The sequence below is a fragment of the Arvicanthis niloticus genome, chromosome 10, assembly GCF_011762505.2.
Source record: "Arvicanthis niloticus isolate mArvNil1 chromosome 10, mArvNil1.pat.X, whole genome shotgun sequence".
Lineage (NCBI taxonomy): Eukaryota > Metazoa > Chordata > Mammalia > Rodentia > Muridae > Arvicanthis > Arvicanthis niloticus.
Genome location: NC_047667.1, coordinates 43,624,099 through 43,648,332, shown reverse-complemented (window position 1 = coordinate 43,648,332; position 24,234 = coordinate 43,624,099). Strand labels below are relative to the sequence as shown.

General features: G+C 44.2%; 2 protein-coding genes across 10 annotated transcripts in view; one reads left to right on the top strand and one right to left on the bottom strand.

Moving 5' to 3' along the window:
• Tor3a (torsin family 3 member A) overlaps positions 1-14,788 on the top strand; it is a 38,071-nt gene extending 23,283 nt beyond the window's left edge. Inside the window, exons 7-9 of one of the 2 annotated variants that reach the window (XR_013112884.1) lie at positions 1,740-11,355; positions 11,561-11,641; positions 14,138-14,788. The gene's annotated coding sequence lies outside the window, so the exon portion shown is untranslated. Of the gene's footprint in view, positions 1-1,739; positions 11,642-14,137 lie in introns of both variants that reach the window. The other variant, XR_013112883.1, reaches the window with a different exon arrangement.
• Abl2 (ABL proto-oncogene 2, non-receptor tyrosine kinase) overlaps positions 3,051-24,234 on the bottom strand; it is a 98,499-nt gene continuing 77,315 nt past the window's right edge. For 2 of the 8 annotated variants that reach the window (XM_076941403.1, XM_076941404.1), the window contains 9 exons: positions 22,360-22,632; positions 20,906-20,990; positions 20,086-20,263; positions 19,391-19,575; positions 18,252-18,404; positions 15,910-15,999; positions 12,007-12,180; positions 11,368-11,601; positions 3,051-11,055 (listed from right to left, as the gene is read on the bottom strand). In XM_076941403.1, the coding sequence (XP_076797518.1) occupies positions 9,881-11,055; positions 11,368-11,601; positions 12,007-12,180; positions 15,910-15,999; positions 18,252-18,404; positions 19,391-19,575; positions 20,086-20,263; positions 20,906-20,990; positions 22,360-22,632 (2,547 nt within the window). In that variant the 3' untranslated portion in view covers positions 3,051-9,880. Of the gene's footprint in view, positions 11,605-12,006; positions 12,181-15,909; positions 16,000-18,251; positions 18,405-19,390; positions 19,576-20,085; positions 20,264-20,905; positions 20,991-22,359; positions 22,633-24,234 lie in introns of all 8 variants that reach the window. The other 6 variants (XM_034512948.2, XM_076941400.1, XM_034512949.2 and 3 more) reach the window with 4 other exon arrangements.

Here is a 24,234-nt window from a genome sequence, read left to right as displayed (position 1 = left end):
AGGTAGAGAAACCCTGTTTGTAAGTAAGTAAGTAAATAGTTAAAATCTGGGTGTGGTAATCCCAACACCAAGGAGGCTGAGGAAAAAGGGTCAAGGAGTTTAAGGCTGGTTTTATTAGACAAACAACAAGCAGTGAAAACCAATTCTACTGAAACTGCCTCCAAAATTGAAGAAGGAATATTTCCAAACTCGTTCCATGAGGCACTACCTTGATAGCAAAACACACTTGTTAGCTCATGGGGATCTAACACCCTCTTCTGGGTCTGTGGGCACTAGGCATGCACATGACACACAGACATACATGCAGACAAAACACTCACACACATACATTTTTAAAAAGTCTTAGGAAAGAAAGAAAAGTGTTCATCCTAAAAAATGAAAATGTCAATCAAACTGCACAGCTTTTCCTGATTAAGAGTTATGAACAAACTTCTGTTCACCCCAAACGGGGCACCAGTGCCAGACCAAAGAGATGACTCCATCCAAGTCTACCCTGGTGAATCAGTGAATTTACCTGGGTTATGTACACAAGTCGGGCAACTTTCAAGCACAACCTCACTAAAAAGCCTCTCCTCGCACGGGCAATGGATGCCTCAGAACTGTACTGCTGGAGCTCTCTGTCCGAAGTGAAAGGAACTCTTGACACCGATCTCCTACAGCTAGGCTTTAGTGCTTCATGGACTAAAGGAAGGGGCTTGTGAATCTTCCCTCCAGAGGGAAACGGTTCTGCTCAGAGGAAACCCCTTACCCCAAGGAGAATATGAACACAACAGATTCTAGGGTAGATGCAGAAAGGGAAGGAGCCGTCAGATACTGTTGGGAAGGTATAAATCAACACAGTCATTACAGAAATGGGACAGAGGTTATGCAAAGCATTACACATTGGGGTGGAGGTGCCTACCTGTAGCTCCAGCACTCAGAAGGCAGAGGCTTAGGATCCAAAGTTCAAGGCCAGCCTGGACCCTATGATGAGATGTTGTCTCAAAAACTAGGAATGTACCTTAGAGGTGTTTTTCTAGCATGTGAACCCAGCACTAAAAAAGGCAAAACATTTAAGGCATTGAAAAGGATATCTCAGTGAAAACAACTAAATTTGAGTTAAATATATAAAGGTAAGGTCTGAACCTATGAAATTACTATAACAAAACATTGAATCCTTTAGGACAGCAGAAAGTGAAGAAATTTAAAAGGGGAACAAGGAGAGGCCATTGGTGGGCACCGCAGGAGTCAGCAATTCTGTTTTGCACAGCAAGACAAACGAGGGTCCTAAGTTCCAGGACCTAAACTTGGTTCCCAGCATGAATATCCAACAGCTTACATCTACTGTGATGCCAGCTCTAAGGACCCAATACCCTTTCCTGGCCACTGAGTGTACCAGTGCACACACGTGTGCGCGTGCACACACACACTTGGAAATAAAAGTTGTTTTTGAAGATGTAAACCAGCTAGAAGGGTCTGAGGCTGAGCATGGTGGCACACACCTGTAATTCCAGCATTCGTGAAGGAGAAGTGGGCTGATCAGGGTTCAAGGCCAGCATGGTCTACACAGCAAGGATGAGGCCAGTCAGACAACATAGTGAGACTTTTAAAAATAAAAAAAGGATTAGACATGAATGTTTAAGGAAGTAGATACATTTAACAATTTCAACATTATGCAGTGTATACAATGATTTAAACATCTCATAATACCCCATAAATAATTCTATATACTTAATATTTTAATAATATATTTTCAACAGGACTGCTTTAAATACGCTATAATGTATGATATTCCAGTGTACACGGAATTTCAGGAAAACTGAAAAATAAACACAAATTCCACTACAGGGAGCACAGAGAAATGAATCATGTCAGACCGACACCTGCTGGCTCTCGAGCAGCGTAGCACTGTGCATGATGGGGGAGGATGAAAGCAGCCTGAAATTTCATCAGCCAATCATGGGTATCTGGAAATGCACACACAATGGGAAAAGTATTGGAGACCAGAAAACAATGAAGTCCAGTCTAAACATGGAAGACATTATGCTACGAGAACGAACCAGCCACACAGAGAAATACTGTGTATCACAACACTCGGATGGAATGTCAAGAAGCTCATCTCACGGAGGGAGTACTGATGGCTGTGACTGGGGCTTGGGGACAGGGAAGGGACAACAGTGAAAACATTGGTCAGTGGCTACTGTGACAGTTACAGGCAAGTAAGAGAACTCGGTCATGGCATTTTAACTGCAGTGAGTGACTATAGTTCACACTACACAGAGCATTTCAAAAGAGCTAACAAAGAAGATTCTGAATGTTCTCACCACAATGAAGCCAGGTCGTGGATATTCTAAATAACTGATTTGGTTACTGCAATGTGCACATGTACAGAAACACCTCACTATTCTCAATGGATGTGTAAAGACGTCAAAAATGTATTGGGACCTGGGAATGTAGTTCAGTTGTTAAGAGTGCTTGCTTATTATGGATGAAGCCTTAGGTTCAATTGCCAGCACTCATATAAACAGAGTGTCATGGTGTAAAACAATAACCCCAGCAGGGGACTCCTAAGTTTCAGGTCATCTTTTATTGCGTGGTAAGGTTGAGGCCACCTTGGGAAGGATACATGAAGCACTGTCTGTAAAGCATGAAAAAAAAAAAAAAGGTAATTTTGAATAAGAAGAATGTTCTCTTGGAGGGTCTATACTTATTTTAATTCCTGTCTCAAGACATTTTAAGAACATATTTGCAGTTGTGTTCAGAACTGATGTTCAGAGAATTAAATATCTGTGTAGTCCTTCGCATTACACACACTCAGACATACTGACATCTGCCAGCCCAGGCTCTAGAAGGTACCATATGGCCAATACTCATTCTAGAATGAGGACTCATACCACAGCTCACACTCCAGAAAGAACGTTTCAGAGGGACGCTTGCAGTCATCTGTGTGCCTGTAGAGATATGCTCAGCTTCCCTGTCAACTCAGTCCTGGGAGAAACACTCCAACTCAAGCTCACTTTGCCTATAAAATATTTCAACTTTTATTTAAAACAAAACACAACTTGCAAACCTTGTGAGACATGGCAGAAAGCAGTCCCTGCCAGGGGCATCATTTATTTACATCAAGTTTTTAACACTGTTAGCAGTTCACAGTCAGACAACAGAGTGAGAAAATTAAATTAGAAAAACAATTGAAAATATATTACAATAACAATTAAGAACAAATACTTGACAACAGTGGTAGTGTGACCCATGACTGATGTGTTTTAGTGAAATCCCATATGGTCTCACTGGGCACTGTGTCCCCTTAGCAGTGCACACAGTGCCCGCTGTGGGTGTCACTCTCTGTGTACCACCTACACCTGCAGTGTAACCTTTGGTATAAACATTAGAGTTTTAAAGAGTCTGAATTAGCAAGTTTTAGGACAAAGTTCTATTAACCACCACAAAATGTTCAAATTTACTTTTATCAAGCAAACACAAAGTCAGGGCAGCTCCACTGATAGTCAGTCATTACAGAATCAGATTGCAAAGGAGAGGAAGTGCAGGGTCTACAAGGAAGGGGTTTGTGTGTGCAATGTGCTCACCAGCCACTGCCTCTGACCTCAGAGAGGTGATAAGGAGCTGCAGGGAGCACCTCCCCTTCCCTCAGTTTCTGAATCCTCATTTTCCTAAAGATCATTTCTCAAGGTCTCAGCAAACGGTTCTCAGGATGGAGCACGGTGGAAGCTGGCCATCGAGATCAAGAACGCACGTTCACATGGCCCTTGTCAATCACAACACAGTATGGGTCTTAAGAATATCAAAAGATAATGTGGGAACTAATAGTGGTCCTGGGCACTACAACCCCTGCAGTGCCCCTTGACGCAACAAGAGACGTGCCACTTTATATCTGCTGAAAATTAGGAACCTAGGTATGTGAAATTTTTATGAAGTAAGTTCCACTAGTCCTAAATTATATGGTTGCTAAAAACAAGATGTTAAACTGCAGTTCAGGAACTCAGAAGCAAACCTAGGAAAGCAAGCTCCACCCACAGAGCTCTCCCCATTCCCTTTTACTACCCTGTTAGCTCTGACAATGCCTCTTCCATGTCCTAAAGGGTTAATCCACGCAGGACTCTACAACAGCCCTACTCTTTTCAAGGTCCGAGAACAAGTGGACATACTTTATCTTTAGATGGCAGCTTTGCAGATCCAGTCAGTGTGCCTCTCTCCTGTCCTCTCTGGCTAACAGGGTTCTGCTATGTTCTTGTTTACTGGTACCAGGGAAATAAAGAGTATTATTATCTAGGAGGGGTAAACATTCTCAGATATATAGGTGTACATGTGTGGAGGCAGAGGCTGGTCCAGAAGGGCCTCCTTCCCTCAGCATATCACACAGGATCGTGAACAGAAAATACAACAGCAATCTGCCAGTGTGCGGAGAGGAGTGGAGAATCTGAACCAACAGAAACTGAGCTCTAGTTCAACAGTTACGCTCAAATCTGAACCAACAGAAACTGAGCTCTAGTTCAACAGTTACGCTCACCAGCCCAGCAGGCAAGTGTTTCTCCCAGCAATACACGGGAGCTCATCTTCGATGGTACAAGTCTCTGAGGATGACTTCTGTCAGTTTCTAATCAAGATCAACTGTCCAGATCTCATTTAGGGTCCTCCTGGGGCACCTAGGGAGCTAGTCCAAAAAAGGAGAGTTGCCATCACACAGTCAAGATAGAACACAAACACGTGGCAAGGGAGTAGAGTGAGCTGAACCAGCCTCCTCAGTGTAGTTATGTCACTGTGCTGTGCTGCTCAGCACAGGGGACAGAACCTCTACTAAGCACTACTGACTCCTTCCTAGGCTGGAAAGCTGCAACTCTATGCACTAGACTTGGGAGTAGACCAAATTTTAGGACCATCCCAAGGTCTCGTCTCTGCCTCAGAGGTAATGGCAGCATGGGAGCCAAAGGAAGCCCTAGGCTACCTCAGTCAGTCTGCACAGGTTTTCTTGGAACTGCCTTGATCTAGGCCTCTGCATGCCTACAAAATCCAAACAGAAACAGGCATTCTTAAAGAACTAGGCTCCCAACTTGACAACGCTAAAGCAGCTGACAAGAAATATAGAAAGTCCTGGGGACAGAAGATGCTGAGGGCACAAAGATGTATGCAGATTCAGATGAAGCAAGTTAATGCATGACACAGATCACTGAGAACAGAAATAAAGATGATTCTATCAACACTATACCAACTCCCCTGAAGACATAGCCTAATGAAAAAGGCATCACTAGTAAAGGTGGAAAAATATGGGAGGTGGGGGAGGGACAGCTAGAGTGCGGCTATGTGTAAGCTGCCTCCACATGAGTTACTTGGATATAATAGGCGAGTTAAGCTCAGCTACTTTTTATTTAAAAGAGTGATGATAAGTGCCAATGGCATTTATAACTGGTAGAACATTCTAGAAATTCCTCAAGTACATCAGTCTTCTACCCCCAATGCTCCCCCCACCCCAAGACATTAGCTTTAAAAAGAAAGTGTCAACATGAACAGGAAATGAGTGTGCTCCCTCACAGTAAGGACACCAAGAGCAGAGCATGCAGCAGACGACTGCTCAAGAGGAAGAGGGCCTTCATCTCCCAATCAAGGGCCTGGAAGAGCTACTGGCTCCAAAGGGAGTTGCAATCTATTCCTCCTTTGAGTCTCATTCTGTAGGCGAGGCTGGTCTAGAACCTGCCTTAACTTCTTTACTGCTGGATTACATGCTGCCACTTGACTACTTCTTAAAGTTGAGAATTAAACCAAAAACTTGGCCCCTAATTTTCTTAAATTGTTCAGCTCTGAACTATTAGCAAACATGGGCTGTATCTTCACATGCTCATTTAGCAGTTTTTTATGTACGTCGGTAACAAACGACAGAGGTGGTGAGTCTCTAGCTGCAGGTCCAGGTCTGCTTATCCTCTACAGACATTCATAATTCAGCTTTACGGCTGAATGCATTTAATCTCTTAAGGTGCTTTCAAATACACTACCTCACATGCATTAAAATGACACTGAACACATTTCTTTTTGAATAAAAGGGAGTGTAGGACTAGGTTTTTTTTTCCCCCGATCTTTTTCCTTTTTGTTTTTAAACAACCCAAGCTGACATTCTTCAACTACAAAGTGCAGAGCTCTATGTGTGCCTGAGGTCTAGAAGAACAGTGCTAGGTTCTCTTCAGAGCAGAGTACTACTAAAGGCTTGTGCAGCCCTGCCTGGCCAGGGCCTGCCAGGGTCTGTGCTTTAGAAGCGTGCAGCGCCATGTATACCGATTGTCTAATTGAGCATCTCACAAGGCAGCAGGTTGTGGAGAGATGCCAAAATGTCAGGACTCCTGAATTCTAGCCTCAGCTCTGCCATTAACTGCTCTAAGATATGGACTAGTGACAACTGTCCTCTCCAGTCTCCTCTTCTGTACAGTGTTCAGTGGGGAGTTTTTGAAACCTGGATAAGATCTTGGAAAGTACACTAACTAGTCTCTCATCCCACCAGGAATTCCAACAAAGCGGGGCTAATTCATCAGTTTTCCTTTAAAAACCTCTAAAGGATTTTTGTGCGCTCCCGGGTTAGGAGTTAATACTGCATGGAGCTAACATGCATGGAGTAGTCACTGCACCGGGCACCTGAGCTACATCCTATAAACATCACCTCACACTATAGGTAATGCTATACCCCTAAGCTTAAAAACCACTGTCTTCATTAGCAGGAAATGATTTTACTAGCCAACTGTCAACTAAGGAGGACTTTAAGTAGGATTTAAATAGGAACATTTTTAAATTAAACCTTAAAATGAGGCCGGAAACTAGTCTCCAATCCACTATGATGACCTTTTACAAAGGCCATCCTGAAAATGACCAAATCAGTTTCTTACATGCCAGATCAAAGCTTGGTGTATCATGTTCCATTCAGTCCATCTCACTGCAAAATACATCTTATACAAAAGACAATTTTAAGGTCTCTCTCTCTCTCTGAATATCATGATGGAACTCACCTGAAAATGTACAATATAATTGTACCCTTTAAAAAGAAAAGCTTCCTGTAAAGCATAATTAGGATATATTCAATACAAAAACACTGCATTTGAAGGTGGGCAATCCAACTAAAATCACAAGACCTGTGTATGAAGGTAATCAAGCAGTGGCAATGCAAAGATCTGCATAGGTCAGTCAAATGGCTTTAGGAGTTGCCAGAACCAACCACAAGAGCCCTCTCTCTTGCTCTCTGCTTTGTTTTTAGGCTACATAATTAATTACATGTTTAGTTTCTAAAAGCTGCTTCAGATTCAAACTTTTTGTTTTGTTTTCTTAAGCTGGTCCCTTGCAGGTAGACACAAGATAAACGTAAATAATTCTTCCAAGCAAGTTGACAGTGCCTCTGTGGCCTGAGGCCTCAATCCCTGAAAAGTACACAGTTCATGCATCATGTGGAGAAAGTGTGCTACAACACTTAATGTTACTCATAACAGTGTGGAGAGAAAAGTCAACTCAACTCACGGAGTCAGCGATGAGCACTGTGAGCAGGGCAGATGCTTGAGTGAGACATGGTCTTGACTCAGCACCTCAGAATAAGAAAAGCAACAGCCAAGGGACTCAGTAGTGTTTCTCGAAGCCTATTTTCAGACTCTGAAGGGAAAACCAACAACAAACAAACAAACAAACAAAAAAACGAGACCCAAACTCAAAACCACCACCATCCCTTAAGACATCCCACTTCGGTGGTGGCGGCGGCGGCGGCGGTGACGGCATTACATTAAGCAGCATTAAGAATGCCCTCCTCAAGTTTTCACTTCCTCCTCCCCACCGCACAAAGCTAACTGCTAGAATAATTCACGTTTATAGGTGCAGCCTATAAATCCTAAAATGTGGAGAATGGTGGCCGACAAGGTGGGGGAATTCTCTTCAGTGACTCCAGGGCATTAACCTGAAACCTAGCTGCCTGGCTGCAGCTGTGGGAACACACTACCACTGCAGGGCTGCCTCCTTTATCCCAAGCCTCCTCCTCTTACCCTGAGCTTCTCTGGAGCAGCAATGGCGGGCATCCAAATTTCCTTTTTCTAATTGAAAACTAAATTTCTTCCTTGGTCAAGGATGTCATATGCAACTTGAAATAGTTTCCCCTTAGGATTCTGGCCCCATTCTGTAAGAACAGTAGTTCAAAAGTTTCTTATTTGTGATTCAGCAAAGAGAATGAAAAGCGACCCAAGGACCCAACATTAAATGAAGAGCTTCCCAGAGAGCCTCTCAGCGGGAGGGAGCGGTAGATTAAGTCTGCAAAACACTCTTGAGAATGTGGGCTACTGCCTTCAATGAATAGATCAGAAGACAGGGCAGCAACTTGACAGCAGATCAGTGAGTCAGGAAGAAAACACTGCTTAGTGCTCAGTTCCCATCTTCCTACATTAATATTCCTATGGAAGAAGGAAAATCACTGTATTTTGTATTGGTTCTCTTTGAAGAATGAAAGGGGTGTTCACAGAGTTTAAAAAAAAAAAAAAATCAGAAATGGAATTAGACCCAACACCAAAACCATCAGTAATGTTAACCTGTTCTGTTCCATGTAACTCTGTTAGCTCCCATAACTGTAATTAGGGAAGGGCAAAACCGATTCTCAGGTTAAACCTTAGGTTTCTGGGCCTAATTGGTGCTCCCTGAAAATAACCCAACTTCTCCTATTATGTACTCTTAAAATAGAGATGAAAGGAGAAAATAAAGTATATTTCCAACACTAACTCCAAGTGCAACAAGGAGTTAGGGATGATATGTAAGCAAAGAAAAAGAACATGAGAAATACTGTGGAGGCAAGCCCTCAGTGAAAACAGCTTCCCTTATGTCCACACAGATGGTATAAGGAGGGAAAGGTACAAACAGCATGTGGACTGAACAAGCTCAGTCTCAGGTCCCCAAGCCAGCCACAGTTTCAAAAAGGTACTGCATCTGCTTGGTGTTTTAATGAACTAAAGCATACGTATAGCTGCTCAAGCGGCCGTAGTGTCAGTGTTTGGGGGCATACGAGAACCTGCAGTGAGCACTGTTTTCAACTTTGATGCTGGGTAATGCCCAGTATGCTGCCAGGAATGAAGGAAGACAGACTGCCCGACAAAGGACAGAGAACTAAGACCACCCCTATGCCCATGGCTTACAGACAGCTACCAACAAGTAGCAGGTGGATACTGGCCCATTAGCAAGCAGCATGCCAGAAGAGTGGAAGAAGTGACTGCTAACCAGCATGAGAGCTTGCAGGTCCACCTGACTAAACTTATCCTGCATTCTGGACTTTGTGCACCAACTGACACGCCCATGGTAAAAGGGCAGAGCAGATGGAAAGGGCCACGCTTCCCAGTTGAGTACTCTGGTAGTCTAATTTGCAGTTCTTGCTACAACAGCAAAGACCATGGAAGCAAGACCCACAGCCGATTCCACCAGCCTTGACTAAAACACCTCCTGCTACAACCCTCACACTGCTTTCTCCTGTTCTCCAGATTTGCAGAGTGAACTGAAACGTGAGATAACCCCCAGGACCTGCCAGGTCAAGGCCTGTTTTGTGGTACAGCACAACTGAGACAGCCCAATGGAGGCCACAGGCCACGCCAGACAGGGAGGGCTGCACACTTCTGTGACATATACATGATGCTCCCTTATCTTCCAGTGCAGTTTCCAACTCTATCCACACTGTCCTGCTCCAGCAAACTGACTTTTTACCTACTTATGTGATTTTCTTTCTGCTGTTTTGAGATGAACCTGTAAACGTGAGAACTCAGGGATCTGAGGTACTTCACATAAACACACTCAAGTATCAGTCTTTCACTTTTTGAGAATGAGAACACAGGAAAACGAGTCCCTTTCCCTCTCCCCTCAGAATGTGTGCATTTCCCCACTAGGCTGACAATGGCTACCTCTGCACCACATCGCTAATTTCCTGTACACATGACAATAAGTTATTAAGGACAGGATTTGTCCCAGGCACACCAGCAGCTGTGGAAGACACCTGCAGCTCCTGTAAGCTAAGTTCCAGTTTGCTCACAGCCTCTCGGAAGGCAAATTTGTTGCGAGTCTGAGGGATGCAGTCCACATACCCTGAGCAGTAGTCGAGCAGCTGGTGCCCAGTGTCTACCAGTTGGCTATTGGGCACAGGTTCCGTGATTGCATTGGACAGTAGGTCGGCACACTCCAGCAGGGCCTCTTTGCTGATTTTGTCAGCTGAGATTTTCTCAGCTGCCTGTTTGGTTTTTCTCAGGGCCACCTTAGTACCTGCTGTGCCATTGGCCATTTTGGCTGGCGAGATGGAAGATGTGGGCAAAGGCACTTGAGGTGGAGGCATGACTGGCCTCCCAGGTTTCCCACTACTGGGCACTGGGCCTGGAGCTGCCTTTTTTCCTCCCTCCTGGGTTTCTGGAGTGTGCTGTCCTGCAGGTGGGGCAGTTGGCTCTTCCTCGGGTTCTGAGCATGGGGACGGATGCTGCAGTAGTCTCATTACTGGTGGTGGGGGTGGGGCACACTTTGGTTTTACCCGTCGGGGTCGGTCCTTGTCTCCAGAGGATGTGACCTGATGCTCAGATAAGAGCTTGAATTTGTTCCCCTGAGAGTCTGTGCCAATGAGCTGCACGTCAGCTGGCGTGTGTTTCAGAGTGGGTGAGATAAGGACTGGCACTTTGTGGTTGTGAGTGGTTGGGAGGACAGCTACAGCCTTGGCTGGAGAAGACCAGCCTGGCTGCTCCCCATCCTCTGGGACTCCAGCGACTCCAAGTCGCGTCCCACCATTCCTTTCCTTGCCTTTGGGGGCAGCTGCCACTCCAGCCGCCCCTACCCCTGGAGAGTCACTCTCTGTGATGGCTGGATCAGGGGCTCTCAGGGGAAGAGCCGTGGCTCCTCTGGGCAATAGTTTGGCTTTTGGTCTCTCCCTGGCTGGAGCAGCACCTTCCTCAGATTTTTTTGGAAGCATATCATTAGCCCTGTCCACATTCTCTTCTGGTTGAGAAGAGGTGGACACTGTCCTTTCCAGCTGGAGTTTGGACCTCTGGCAGTTCCTGGGAAGGGTCATTGCCATCCTATCCTGCTCTGGAAGCCCTGAGGACATGGAAGATGTAGAGTTTGACCTTGGAAAAGGCTTGGAAGTGTCATCACTGGCTGCCGGTTTACCTGCTCGCAAGCCCAGTGTCTTTTTGATTAATCGAGGTGTAAAGAAGCCTGTGATACCAGACCACCCACCCCCAGCAGTGCCACTGCCCCCACCCCCGCCACTGTCATCATCACCACAGAGGTTCCTCTGTGCAAAGCTCCCCCCATAGCACTTGGCTGGCACCAGATTCGACTCTTGCTGGCCGGGAGTGAAAGAGAACCCATCAGCATGCTGTAGAGAAGCAACAGGTGAGAAGTTACCCGTGAGTTCATATTTCTTGTGGGGCTGGTTCTCCATTTCTCGAAAGGAGCTGCTGCGCTTAGGGGGTGTGGGGGCGTTTCTCTTTTTCATGAAGGAGCTGAAGAAGCCTCCCTTCCTATCCCTAGTGAAGCATGTCTCTTTGGCATCTTCTAAGAGGCTGCTGGGTGACTTATCTCTTTGCTTTCGAGGCAGAGCTGGGGACCCACTGGAGGCCTGTGTGCTTCTAATGAACCCTGCTGAGAAATGGCCAATCAATAACAGGAAAGACAAGAGGTGAGTCAGTTAGTGTGACTAAATTAGAAAGTTCTGTCTGCATTTATTAAATGTCAGATGTTGGCACTACTCAGGAAATTGACAAATAAATCACTGATTCCGTGACTAGTGTTCCAACTGTGATGTGTACATTAGTGGTGACACCTGCTGGTTTGTTCTGTGTTCGTCCCTTCTCTAGAATACAGGTGTATATCATCACCCATCTAGGTAACTACCTGGAAGCCAGGGTCTAAAAATACAGAAGTGGTAACAGATTGTATGAAGCTACATAGGACTGCCCACACTGGCAGTGCAGACCCAAGGCCCAGAAGCATCATGGTCCCTAGTTCTTCAGAGGATACCTTTTCTGCTCTGACCCCTCCTACCTGGTGCTGAGCTGGAGGCCAGGCTCTCAGAGACATCAAGGGCCCCATCTAGGTTCTCTTTGTTCTCCCCCTGCTTCTTCAGGGTCCTCGTCTTGGAAGGAAGTAGCGGTAATCGAGGCAGGTATGGAACCACAGATGAGGAAGAGGCAGTTCTTCCAAGCTCCTCAGCTACCTCTGTAAGAAAGACAAAGTCTGGTGAAAAAAAGACAATGTTAAGACAGAGACCAAGGCATACACTTGAAATGAGAAAAAATGGAGAGCAGAATACTGAAGTTCAAATGCAGCTGGGTGCACGGTCTGTTTCAGGTCAGAAATAGGAGACCAGCCCTGGAAAAATGTCATCTTGAAAATAACAAAAATAAATTATATAAAACATAAAAAAAATGAAATCAGCGTCTAAAGTCTTATGTGTGTACAGGCGCACACACATGGAGGTCAGAGGTCAATGCCAGGTGTCTTCCCCAACTGCTCTCCACCTCATCCTTTAAAGAAGGGTCTCCATCAGCCTAGAGCTAAGGTTGAGCTAGCCGGGCTAGCCAGCAAGCAGCAGGGGGCTCCTGTTCCCATCCCCACGGGTATGTGCTGTCAGGCCTAGCTCTGCACATGGATGCTGGGGATCTGAACCCATGGGGCCTCTGAGCAGAATGCCAACACTTCACTAACCGAGCTGCCTTCCAGCCCCACACAGATGCTAATGGACAGCTTTTGCTCACATTATTGCCAAGGATTTATGTGTTATTGATGTGGCAGGAGCTCTCTCTCATTGCCACAGTGTTCTGATGTGTGAGACCACCAAATCATTTCTCCTCCTCTTGGTGCTTATGAAGGATGTTTCCAGTTTGAGTTACTACAAATATGTAGCCAGGACTTGTTCCGTGAGTCCCGGACTTCTGTGCACATCTAACTGGTATACATGGATAGGTCATGGGGTGCACACTGATCTTCATCAGGCTCTGACCACTAACAACACATGTTAACGTGATACCCATGTTACCAGTGTGTAAATGTGCTGGTCACTTACTTGGCATGCTTGTCAAACATGGAGGCTGTTATCCTACAGTGCATGTAACTTTCCTTCTGCTCATTCTGGAGGCATGTCGCAGGAATCTCACGGTTTAACGTGTACTTCCTGCTGGCAAATGATCTTTGCGCATGGCTCCATGTGCTCACTGGGCATTTGGATAATGTCACTAAGTACTGTTCAGGTACTGAATAAAAGGAACTCATATCTGTAGAGATTTCTATTTTAGGGAAGCATTTTTCACTAAAAATGAGAGTAATATAAATTTACTCCATTTCATTCAAGTGAAAAAAATGTTCTCCCCTCTGACCCCTAACTCATCCCCCCACCCCCACCCACACACACACTGACTGTTGAGCTGGGATGTCACTCAGGTGTTGGAGTGCTGATCTAACACTCAAGAGACCTTAGGTTCACACCCGAGTACTAAAACTAAAGCAAAACTCTAAACTCAAAAAGCCTAACCAACCAACACCCAATTATGAAAACAGCACTTCATTTAACTGAGCCGTGAGCTGTGTGGCTTTTACTGAGGCAAAAATATACTTTACTCTTTATTCCAAAACAGAAGTGAAACAATCAATTAAATTGTACAAAGTTGTTATCACTTGATGAATTTTAATTACACTTATTTATGTATATGTTTATGTATATGTATATATTTATGTATATGTGGTGCGTATGTCTGTGTGGGGGACTTAAGGGAAGGGTGGATATACTTTTATAGAAATGTCAATGTTGTACTTCCATTTTCCCTCTCTTCTGATCTTGTGATAAATCACTAGAGGAAGACAAAGCTCAAATCCCTTAATTTCTTCTTCTAATATTTTAAAGCTTGAAATTAAAAGCCCAATTCTACTTAATTATGAAGGGAAGGAAAATATGTAAAAAAACCAAATCTTCAGAACTGTATCTATCACAGCATCTAATAGACAGATGAAACTAAGAATTCTGTATTCTTAGACTCCAAGAACACAGTCTCTTCCTCACCACAAAAGGCAGATGTTGAGCTTTATTGGTCTCAGAAGAGACCTCAGGATAGCCTTGAACTTGAGCTCTGCCTGCCTCCATGAGTGCTGAGATAACCTGACCATGGTTTCACTTCTGCAGGTATCTCCAGAACACTACATACAAAAGCAAGCAGCTTCCTGCGTGAGCCCACAGACTTCCTGTGTGAGCCCAAAGACTTCCTGCATGAGCCTACAAACTTCCTGCGTGTGCCCATAGACTTCCTGGGTGTGTCCACAGACTTCCTATGTGTATCCATGTACCCATTTCTTGAGTAAGGACAGGTGTTGGGAGCCGACTTTAGTAGAAAGCGGCTAGATCAACTTTGCAGCCATCTGGAACCATATACCCTGATGAAAGACTTGGTTGGCAAAAGCCTATAACAGCTGAAGCACACTCTGATAAATATCTTGTTTATCCCACATAGCTTGTTTTGCTGTTTAGTGACCTCAGCTGTATGGTGCACGTGGTAAAGTGTTTTCACCTGTGTTCTCCTGCTTGTGTATATAAATACCTCAGAATTCCCTTCAATAAGGGAGACTTGAGAAAATAGAAGAGACTGTCTTGTCTCCATTCTTCGCGTCTCTTGCCCCAAGAGCCACACTCTCTCTTGACCAGAGCACTTAGCCCCAAAAGTGTTGAGGCAGAGTGTAGGCCTCAACAGACAGGCTTATTTCTATTGATAACCTAATATATCTAAAGATATAAGTATTCAGTTATGTTTATAAAATTAAAAGTTTGTTAGATGCTTAAGTTTTTAACTTTTTTCAGTATTATAAGCTATACTCAGTATTATAAGCTATACTCAGACGTCACATCTGTCTACATAAATCTTAGTTATACTGTTTATATATATATATATATAAATATATATATATATATATATTTTTTAAGATTTATTTATTTATATGAATGCACTGTAGCTGTCTTCAGATACACCAGAAGAGGGCATCAGATCCCATTACAGATGGTTGTGAGCCACCATGTGGTTGCTAGGAATTGAACTCAGGACCTCTGGAAGAGCAGTCAGTGCTCTTAACCTCTGAGCCATCTCTCCAGGCCCACTGTTTATATTTCTAGAAATGGAATTTTATGATACTCGTGTTGATCTTGCCTTAGATGTAGTTTGGAGTTAGACTATATTTGTAAAAGATTTATTTTAAATTATGTGCATATATGTGTATGCAAGTGTGAGTACATATACACAATGCAGGTACCCACAAAGGCCAGAAGGGGGCTCTGGAACCTCCAGACAAAAGTCTTCCACCTCCCTAAACTGTGACTCTTTAATACAGTTCCTCAAGTTGTAGTGACCATCAACTTCAAAATTATTTCATTGCTACTTCATAACTGTAACTTTGCTATTATTATGAATTGAAATGTAAATATCTGATATTCGACCCCTGTGAAAGGGTTATTTGACCCTCAAATGGGTTGTGACCCACAGGTTGAGACCTGCTGCTCTAGACCCAGAGTCACAGGTATCTGTGAGTTGCCCAGAATGGGTGGTGGGAACTGAATTCCAGTCTAACCCTCTGCAAGTGCTGAGCTATCTCTCCACTGCTTAGAATATTTTCACACTTACATTTTAATCTTCGTTGTATCGTGTTCTTTAAGAACTACTAAAGTTATTAATTTTCTTTGTAGAGACTGAGTAAATTAAACCAAAATGTAATTTCAGTATGAAATATGATATAGAAAAAACCCAGAACTAAAAAGGTATAAAAAAAGTAGTAACACGAGAATAAGAAAGGACAAAAGTCAACTCAGTATCTTTCAGCTGTCAACAACTTGTTGGAGCTTCCCATATTTGAAATGACCATTACCATCCTGCACCTGGCCACTAGTAGTCTACCCTCTGCCCCAAGACTCACCTTCAGAGATGCTGGAATCATGGAACATTGTTTCAAAAGCTTGATGGGTTTCAGCAAAAGAGGGCCTGTCAGCAGGGCTCCACTTCCAGCCTGCAGCAGAAGAGAACTTAAGAGCCTCCTTGAGGGACTCATCCCCAGTGGCAGCATGCCAGGCATGTGCCTAGCAGGGCTACAGTATGTACATGAACTGTGGGAAGAGTGGCTACCTCTCAACTCCAGCCTTGGGAGCCGTGAGCACCCTCTCTTAGTGCTGCTCCTAGTTATCCTTGGTTCCCATTCCTACCACTACAAAAATAAGAACAGGATGGAGAGAAAATTTAGAAAATAGCAATTTTTCTCTATTAGAAGTGAACTAACCACAGAGTGGTGGGTGGTGGTGCACGGATTTACTCAGGAGGCAAAGGCAGCTGGATCTCTGAGTTTGAGTCCATTCTGGTCTACAGTGTGAATTCCAGGACAGCCAGGGATACACAGAGAAACCCTGTCTCGAAAAAGGGAGGAGAGGAGAGGGAGAGGGAGAGAGGGAAAGACAGGGAGAGGGAGAGGGGAGGGGAGGGGAAGGGGGAGAGGGAGAGGAGGGAGAAGAGGGAGAGGGAGAGGAGGGAGAGGGAGAGGAGGGAGAGGGAGAGGAGGGAGAGGGAGGGGGAGGGAGGGGGAGGGAGAGGGAGAGGAGGGAGAGGAGGGAGAAGGAGAGGAGGGAGGGGGAGGGAGAGGGAGAGGAGGGAGAAGAGGGAGAGGAGGGAGAGGGAGAGGAGGGAGAGGAGGGAGAGGGAGAGGAGGGAGGGGGAGGGAGAGGGAGAGGAGGGAGAAGAGGGAGAGGAGGGAGAGGAGGGAGAGGAGGGAGAGGGAGAGGGAGAGGAGGGAGGGGGAGGGAGAGGGAGAGGAGGGAGAAGAGGGAGAGGAGGGAGAGGGAGAGGAGGGAGAAGAGGGAGAGGAGGGAGAGGAGGGAGGGGGAGGGTAAGGGGAGGGAGAGGAGAGGGAGAGAAGAGGGGAGGGGAGGAGAGAGAAGAAGAGGGGAGGAGAGGGGAGAGGGGGAAGGGGGAGGGGAGAGGAGGGAAGGGGGAGGAGAGGAGAGGGAGAGGGGGGAGGGAGAGAGGGGGAGAAGAGGGGGAGAAAGGGAGAGGGAAAGGGAGAGAGGGAGGGGAGGGGAGGGGAGGGGAGGGGAACTACAGAACTGGCAAGTGCTCACCACCAAGCCTGACAACCCAAGTGGGTTTCACTGGTGGAATAAGAGAAGTTACTTATCAAAACATCTCTCTTGATTTCTACACTAATACTGCATTGTGTATGTGAGTGTGAGTGCACATAACTTTCCCCATAACTAAGTAAATAATGTAATTTAAAAGATGAACTAGCTGGGAATGTCTGCACACATCCTTAATCCCAGCACTCAGGAGGCAAAGGCAGGCAGATCTCTGAGATCAGGCCAGTTTGCTGGACACAGTGAGTTCCAGGCAGCTCGGAATTCATGGTGACAACTGCCCCCAACCCCAAGCCCAGGTTCCTAAAAACTGAGTTATAAATTCAGAAGTTTAACAAGCTACCAGGATATTCCAATGTTTATACTTGATAAAGGGTAGCATGAGAAACAAGTGACTACAGTAGAACACAGTAATGACCCCCAGCACACGTCACTTCCCACTCATTCTTACATGTCATCTCTAAGCAGCTGACGGTGCTATTCACACTCATCAGAGGTTACTGTTTGGTTTTTATTTGTGTAGCAAAGATATGGAAGATGCCCATGTATAAGGCATGTAGAAGCCAGAGAAAAAGACAGGACATTTTTCTCTACTGTTTCACGCTTTATTCCCTTGACCTAGGGTCTCCTCTACTTCAGCTAAGTGTGCTGGCTGACCAGTGAGTTCCTGGGATCTTTTGAGATCCTAATACTGGAGTTACAGGTATGTGCAGCTGAAACAGGCATCTCATGTGGTTACTAGGGATTCGAACTCAGGCAGGTTTTCCAGCCTAGTAGAGGTTACTTAACTATCAGTCTTTAGTAACCATTCATATCTAGCTGAAAGCAGCCATCCTTCAAACATACCATGAAAACCTAACTTCTTATTGTCTGAATCTACATATGTTTTTGAGAAATTGGCATTATACTTAGGCCACAGACAACTACTCTTAGGATTCCATTAGGATTTAGTGGTATAGCATACACTATGCCAACTGGCCTGTCAATGACAAGCTCTTTAACTGACTAGATCCATCTGACAGGGTGAGAGCCTTTAACAAGACTAGATCCATCTGACAGGCTGAGAGCAGAAATGGTGCCCATTTCATTAACCATCCTGTTGCTGGTCCGTTTTGAAAGCTCAAACATGCAAAACACTTACATGCTCTCATAAGTTCATACACTTTAGGGGGGCATCCCTCAGGCTGTTCCATTCGATATCCTTTTTCCAGTAGGTCATAGACTTGAGATAGGTCAATACCTGGATATGGTGACATTCCATACGTAGCAATTTCCCACAACAGTACTCCAAAAGCTGTGTAAAGGAATTAAAAAATATATTTCTATTTGTCCCCAAGTCCAAATTTCTATATTAATTTGGTCTATTGAGTCTCTCTAGTCTCTACTTCTAAGGGCAGTAGAAATTAGATCCAAGACAAGGACATTCTAAATGAAATGTTATCTGACCTACGAGGTGCATTCACTATTAGAGAACTCTGGAAATGAGCAAAGCCTCGCATGGCAAGCAGGGAGCTTTAGAGAGTAAAGGCTGCTGTGACAGCTCTTACACTGTCCAAGGTGGCCTAGAACTTACTACATAGCCCAGGCCGTCCTCTGCACCTGACTCCAATTCCTTCAGTCTCTGAGTGCTGAGATCAGAGGCCTGTCTGAGCCACCAGGGCAAGCTCCTTAGTTGTTGTTCTCATAGTCTTGTCATACTATCCAGGCAGGTCTCAAACTCAGGGACTCAAAGGATCTGAGCACCCAGCATGCTGGAACTCCAGGCATCCACTACCATACCCCAACTGTAGCAATTACAGCTTTTCCCTTGTGCCTACTCCCAACCCCTGGGATTGACACGGGGGCTTGTACCTCCAGACATATACTCTACCACTACACTGTACCCCAACCCTATGTGGCTCAAGATGGCCTTCAACTTGCTAAGTAGCCCAGGCTGGCCTCACACCAAATTCCTAAGTCTCTTCTATCTTAGTCTCCTCAATTTACTACTACCACTACCACTATCACTACCAATCATTATCATTATTATTATTATTATTATTATTATTATTATTATTATTATTATGGCATCCTAGAAGTTCTGAAGAACTAAGAAAATCATCTGTGGTCCTAGCGCTAAGGAGGCTGAGTCTCAAGAACTGTCCCAAGTTTTACCCTAGATAATCTATTGAACACCAGGCTAGCCATAGCTAATGTTTAAAAAAAGAAAAAGAAAAAAAAGATTAAGACCATGTACAAAGAAAATAAAACAACACATGTAAGAAATTATGTCAACCTCACCCCAAACGTCAGATTTAATTGAAAAGGTATTGTAGGCCAGACTCTCAGGCGCTGTCCATTTAATAGGGAATTTGGCTCCAGCATGAGCAGTGTAGGTATCTCCAGTCATCAGTCTACTTAAACCAAAGTCAGCCACTTTCACCACATGGTTCTCTCCCACTAGGCAGTTCCGTGCAGCAAGGTCTCTATGGGAAAGAACCCTGCGTTATTCCTGCTGAGAGTAAGATGGGTGTGGACTACATGTCTTGGTTCTCTGTTGCAAGCACAGTTGGTAAGGAAATGCTAACTAACTGGAATCCTTTATGATAATCACCAACAAGGAAGAAACTTATCATTTGTACCATGCACTGAATACCTACAAGGAGGCAAAATAAAGATGCTAGACAAAACGAATTCCTATTGTTAAGAACAATGGGCTAAATTTCACAGGTTAGCAACAGAACCCTTCCTAAAGGCTTAAAACAACAAAAAACAAAAATAAAAAAACCCACACACCCCCAACTTAAGACAAGTATTACTTTAAAAATTTGGCCACTAGGTGGAGCAAAAGGACCTTGGAGGTCAAACAGCTTTCTGGTTTGAGGCTGTAACAGCTAAGACTTTCTTTTCCAAAAGCTCTGACAGGGGTTTGCTTCACCTTAAGTCAAGCAGGACAGCCTTGTGCCTGGTCAGAGGCCACAGTGAAGCTCACTCACCTATGGATGAAGTTCTTCTTCTCCAAATACTCCATGGCAGAGGAGATCTGAGTGGCCATGTAAAGCAGCACAACGGCAGTTACCTCCTCACGGCTGCACTCCCGGAGATAGTCAAGCAGATTCCCATATGGCATGTACTCGGTCACAATGTAAAACGGCGGCTCCAGGGTACACACACCTGACCAAGAACAATGTGATAATCTTCACCACATTCTATGAAATAAATACAACAACAACTCAGAAACAGGTTGGTTAGGGTGCCTGTTTCTGCTGTACTGTTCTCTGAAGCAGCACAGACCTTTTCAGCATCTGCCTCTGAGGCAAAGTAGTTTCTTAAATTAACCTGACAAGGGATAAGACTATTGAGTTTTGTATGTGCCCACATCCCCCTGCAACTGTGTGCAGTCTGTGTTAATATAAAGTAACACCACTTTGCTTATGGTGAAATACCTGCCTCTACCTGTGCTTTGTAAAAGAACTGTTCTCACAGTCAACAATTTCACTAATATATGGCAGATTGCATATTGGGACAGCTTAGCTTAATTTGAGCATTCAAAGAAAATGGCTGGTGTATATGCGTGTGCCTGTGCGTGTGTAGGACTAAGCCTCAGACTTGATGCTTACTAGCCAAGTGTCCTATCACTGGGCTCCCCTAGCTCAAGGTAACCTTCACCGCAGTCGATGATTTATATCTAGCACTTCTACCACAATGCTAAAGCAAAACAGAACAAAACTAGACAATCCAAAAAACCATGGTCTGAGGATAACGGGAGGCCAGACAGGAGTGTGCACCTATGAAATCAGTGGTTGGGGTTCTCACCTAACAGTTGTACTAAATTAGGATGCTTGATTTCCTTCATCACTGCAGCTTCCTTCAGAAACTCCTCTACCTCCATGGTATCTTCCTGTTAAAGGGATGAGAAGGTAGCATGAGAAAGACAAAAAGGAGGTCAAAGCTTTCGACTCACATGCCTACTTCATCTACCAAATTAAGAGGTGGCTAGAGACACGGACCAGTAGTTAAGAGCACTTGCTGCTCTTGTACAGAGCCTGAGTTTGGTCCCCAGCACCCATATGGCAGTTCACAATCATCTGCAGTTCCAGGACTCTGACGCCCTCTTCTGGCCTCCCTGGGTACTGCACTCACATGGTGAACTTTAATGCAGGCAAAACACCCATATATATATATATATATATATATATATATATATATATATATATATATATGTGTGTGTGTGTGTGTGTGTGTGTGTGTGTGTGTCTGTGTGTGTGTGTGTGTATGTGTATATATATATATATATATATATATATATATATATATATTAAGTAAAAGATCATATGAGTATTTTAGCATATTACCTTAAGAAATTTTGCTACAATCTAATATGCTCTATAGAAGAACAACTAAGAATAATGTTCTTAAATTTATCCAGTGTCAGACACTGGAGTAAAAATAAACAAGGAAGCAAAATTCAGCAACTTCATCTTACAACTCCAACAGAGGGGACTGAGTCGGTTTCTGGTAGGTTAGTGTTTGATCGTCTGATTAGAGCCCATGGTTCTTAAAGAACAACGCACATCTGTAAAGCCTTACTGTTTCCTTCCCATTCAGAGTATACTTAGTAAACAGGGCTGACTGCTACCCGTGACAGGTCACAGGAATGCCCAGTGAGCAGCGGCAACTCTGGTTTTCTAGCAGATCAAAGCAATAGTAGGATCAGGGAAAGGGCTTCTGTGAGTTTAAAAACAAAATGTGATCTAGCTGGGTGTGGCAGTAACACCAGTATGCCCAGCAGCATTCAGAGGCTGAGGCAGGAGGAATTTTGACTTGAAGGTCAACACAGACTACTTAGTGAGAGGGACCCTGTCATTTCTCCGTTAACTAAAAAGGGCATCTCTAGTTATAAGGAGAAAGGAAACAAAAGGTAGAGGGATAGAGACCAGAACAGGGAGCTTGTCACGCCGTGGACTGCACATGAGGCATTCTGTCCCGCAGAGGCTCTTCTCAACAGAACTTATAATTTGCTTCTAAATGCTCACTGAGCTCCCTATCAACAGTCTCTGGAGACAAGCCTTTCCCACGTGGGTGCACTGCAGTGAATAATCTGCCCCTGCACTGTCAGCAAAGGCACTAAGTTAATCACCACCATTTGCTTAAGTGTTTGGCACCAGTGGGTGGAAAGTGTTCCAAAGTTGAAGAAGGGCACACTGATCTTTCCAAGTGATTCAGCACACACACAAAGATGTCTGGAAGCTTAGCTCTTAGCAACCTACCTTTAGTGTTTTCACAGCAACTGTGAGGCTGTATTTCTTCCAGACGCCAACATAAACCTCTCCATACTGACCGCCCCCAAGTTTGTGCTTCATGGTGATATCTGTTCGCTCCATTTCCCACTTGTCATGGATAGGAGACACGCCATAGACGGTTGGCTTGTTGCACTTCGGTGCTGGGTAGTGTAGCGTGGTCACTAGCCCATCAGCAACTGTGGAGTGGTGGTGAACAAGCTCGGCCAAGGTGTTAAAGCGGCTCTCAGCAGTCACGTACACCTAATGAGCAGAGAACAGTCAGTAGCCGGAAAAGAGAGCCATGTTTAAAAGCAAGCGTTTCACTGCCACGGGGACATGAGACAGCAGGAAGGGGATTTGCTCCTTTTTTTAGACAGGGTTTTAACTATGTAGTCCTGGGTGTCCTTGAACTCATGTAGATCAACCTGCCTCTGCCTTCAGAGAGCTCATATTAAATGTGTGCACCACTGTTCCTGGCCTGACTTGTTTGTTTTTGAGATGGGGGTCTCCATTATGTAGCACTGGCTGGCCTTGAACCCCTGACGTGACCTCCACCTCCAATGCACAGGATTACAGGTTGTATGCTAGTGCTACTAATGCCCCAGGAGGTTATCATAATTAAGGCGAAGTAAGTGTTAATGCTTTGGGCAAAGAAAATGGCTTAATCTCATTTTAATCACCCATCCTTCCTGCTCTTTCTAATTAGCCTTGAATGAGAATGTCCAACACGGCTGCAGGGACTAAGTCAGGCACATTAGTTCTAAAATGATTTTAAGCATCAGGACTGTAGACTGTGTAGCCAGCACTCCAAAGACTCTGGAGGAGGAGCACCAGACATTCCAGGTCAGCCTGGGCTAAAGCTAGACACCGCCACAACAAGAGCTCATACAACCCAAATCTGAGAGAAGTGATTAAATAGGCAATCTCCATCTGCCTTCTAAGCTAATAAAGTATGATGTCACAATCCACTCAGAATATAAACTGACAGCCACAAATTTAGATATTGCAAGGTTAATATGGGTATAATTTTGATTTACTATCATATAATTAATTATAAATTGTATTTATTTTTATAACACCCTTTTAAAATGTCTAGGCCATTAAAAAGAGACATAATTGAATTTCAGAGTTATTAAAAAGATGCTTGCTAATTTGTGACAATTAGTTAGACGTGTAAAATAAGATAGCAATCTTTGGCTTTATCATTATCTAAGAAAGTATGACTTATTTTTAATTAACTGACTAGTTAATTTACAGAGTTCCTCTATGTAATGCAGTCTGGCCTCAAACTTGTGGTCTTCTTGCCTGGTTTCATGACTGATAGGATTCTAGGGTATGTGCCATCGTTCCCAGGCTCTTTAAATAAACAAACAATTGTTTAAAACAAACAAATGAAAAGTTCTATTTTTATATATTAAATGTACATAATTCATAAGTGGAGAATGTGGTCTTTGACAAAATAAACTCCCCCAATAAACATCACCCACACCAAGAATGGCAGCATCACCAGCACCAAGTCCTTGCCAGCTGTTACTGCTGTGAAGGTTTTCAGTATGTGCACTTCCAGCAAGTGGGACTAGTTCTTTCTTAAACTGCGTGTAAAGGAAATCATACAGTATGTGTTGTCTAGTGTCTGCTTTCTGCCAGTTCTCTTTAGTAATCTATAATTCACATGCTGTAAAATTCAGTATTTTAAGGTATATAATTCAATAGCTTTCAGGACATTTACAAGGCCTGCTAACCAACCACCACTGTCTAACTCCAGCACAGTTACTTATAGCTGTTGGTAATCACTCCCACACTTCTTTCCACACAGTTCTCTGGCAAATACTAATCTGTCAGTCAACTGTATGTGTATAAAAC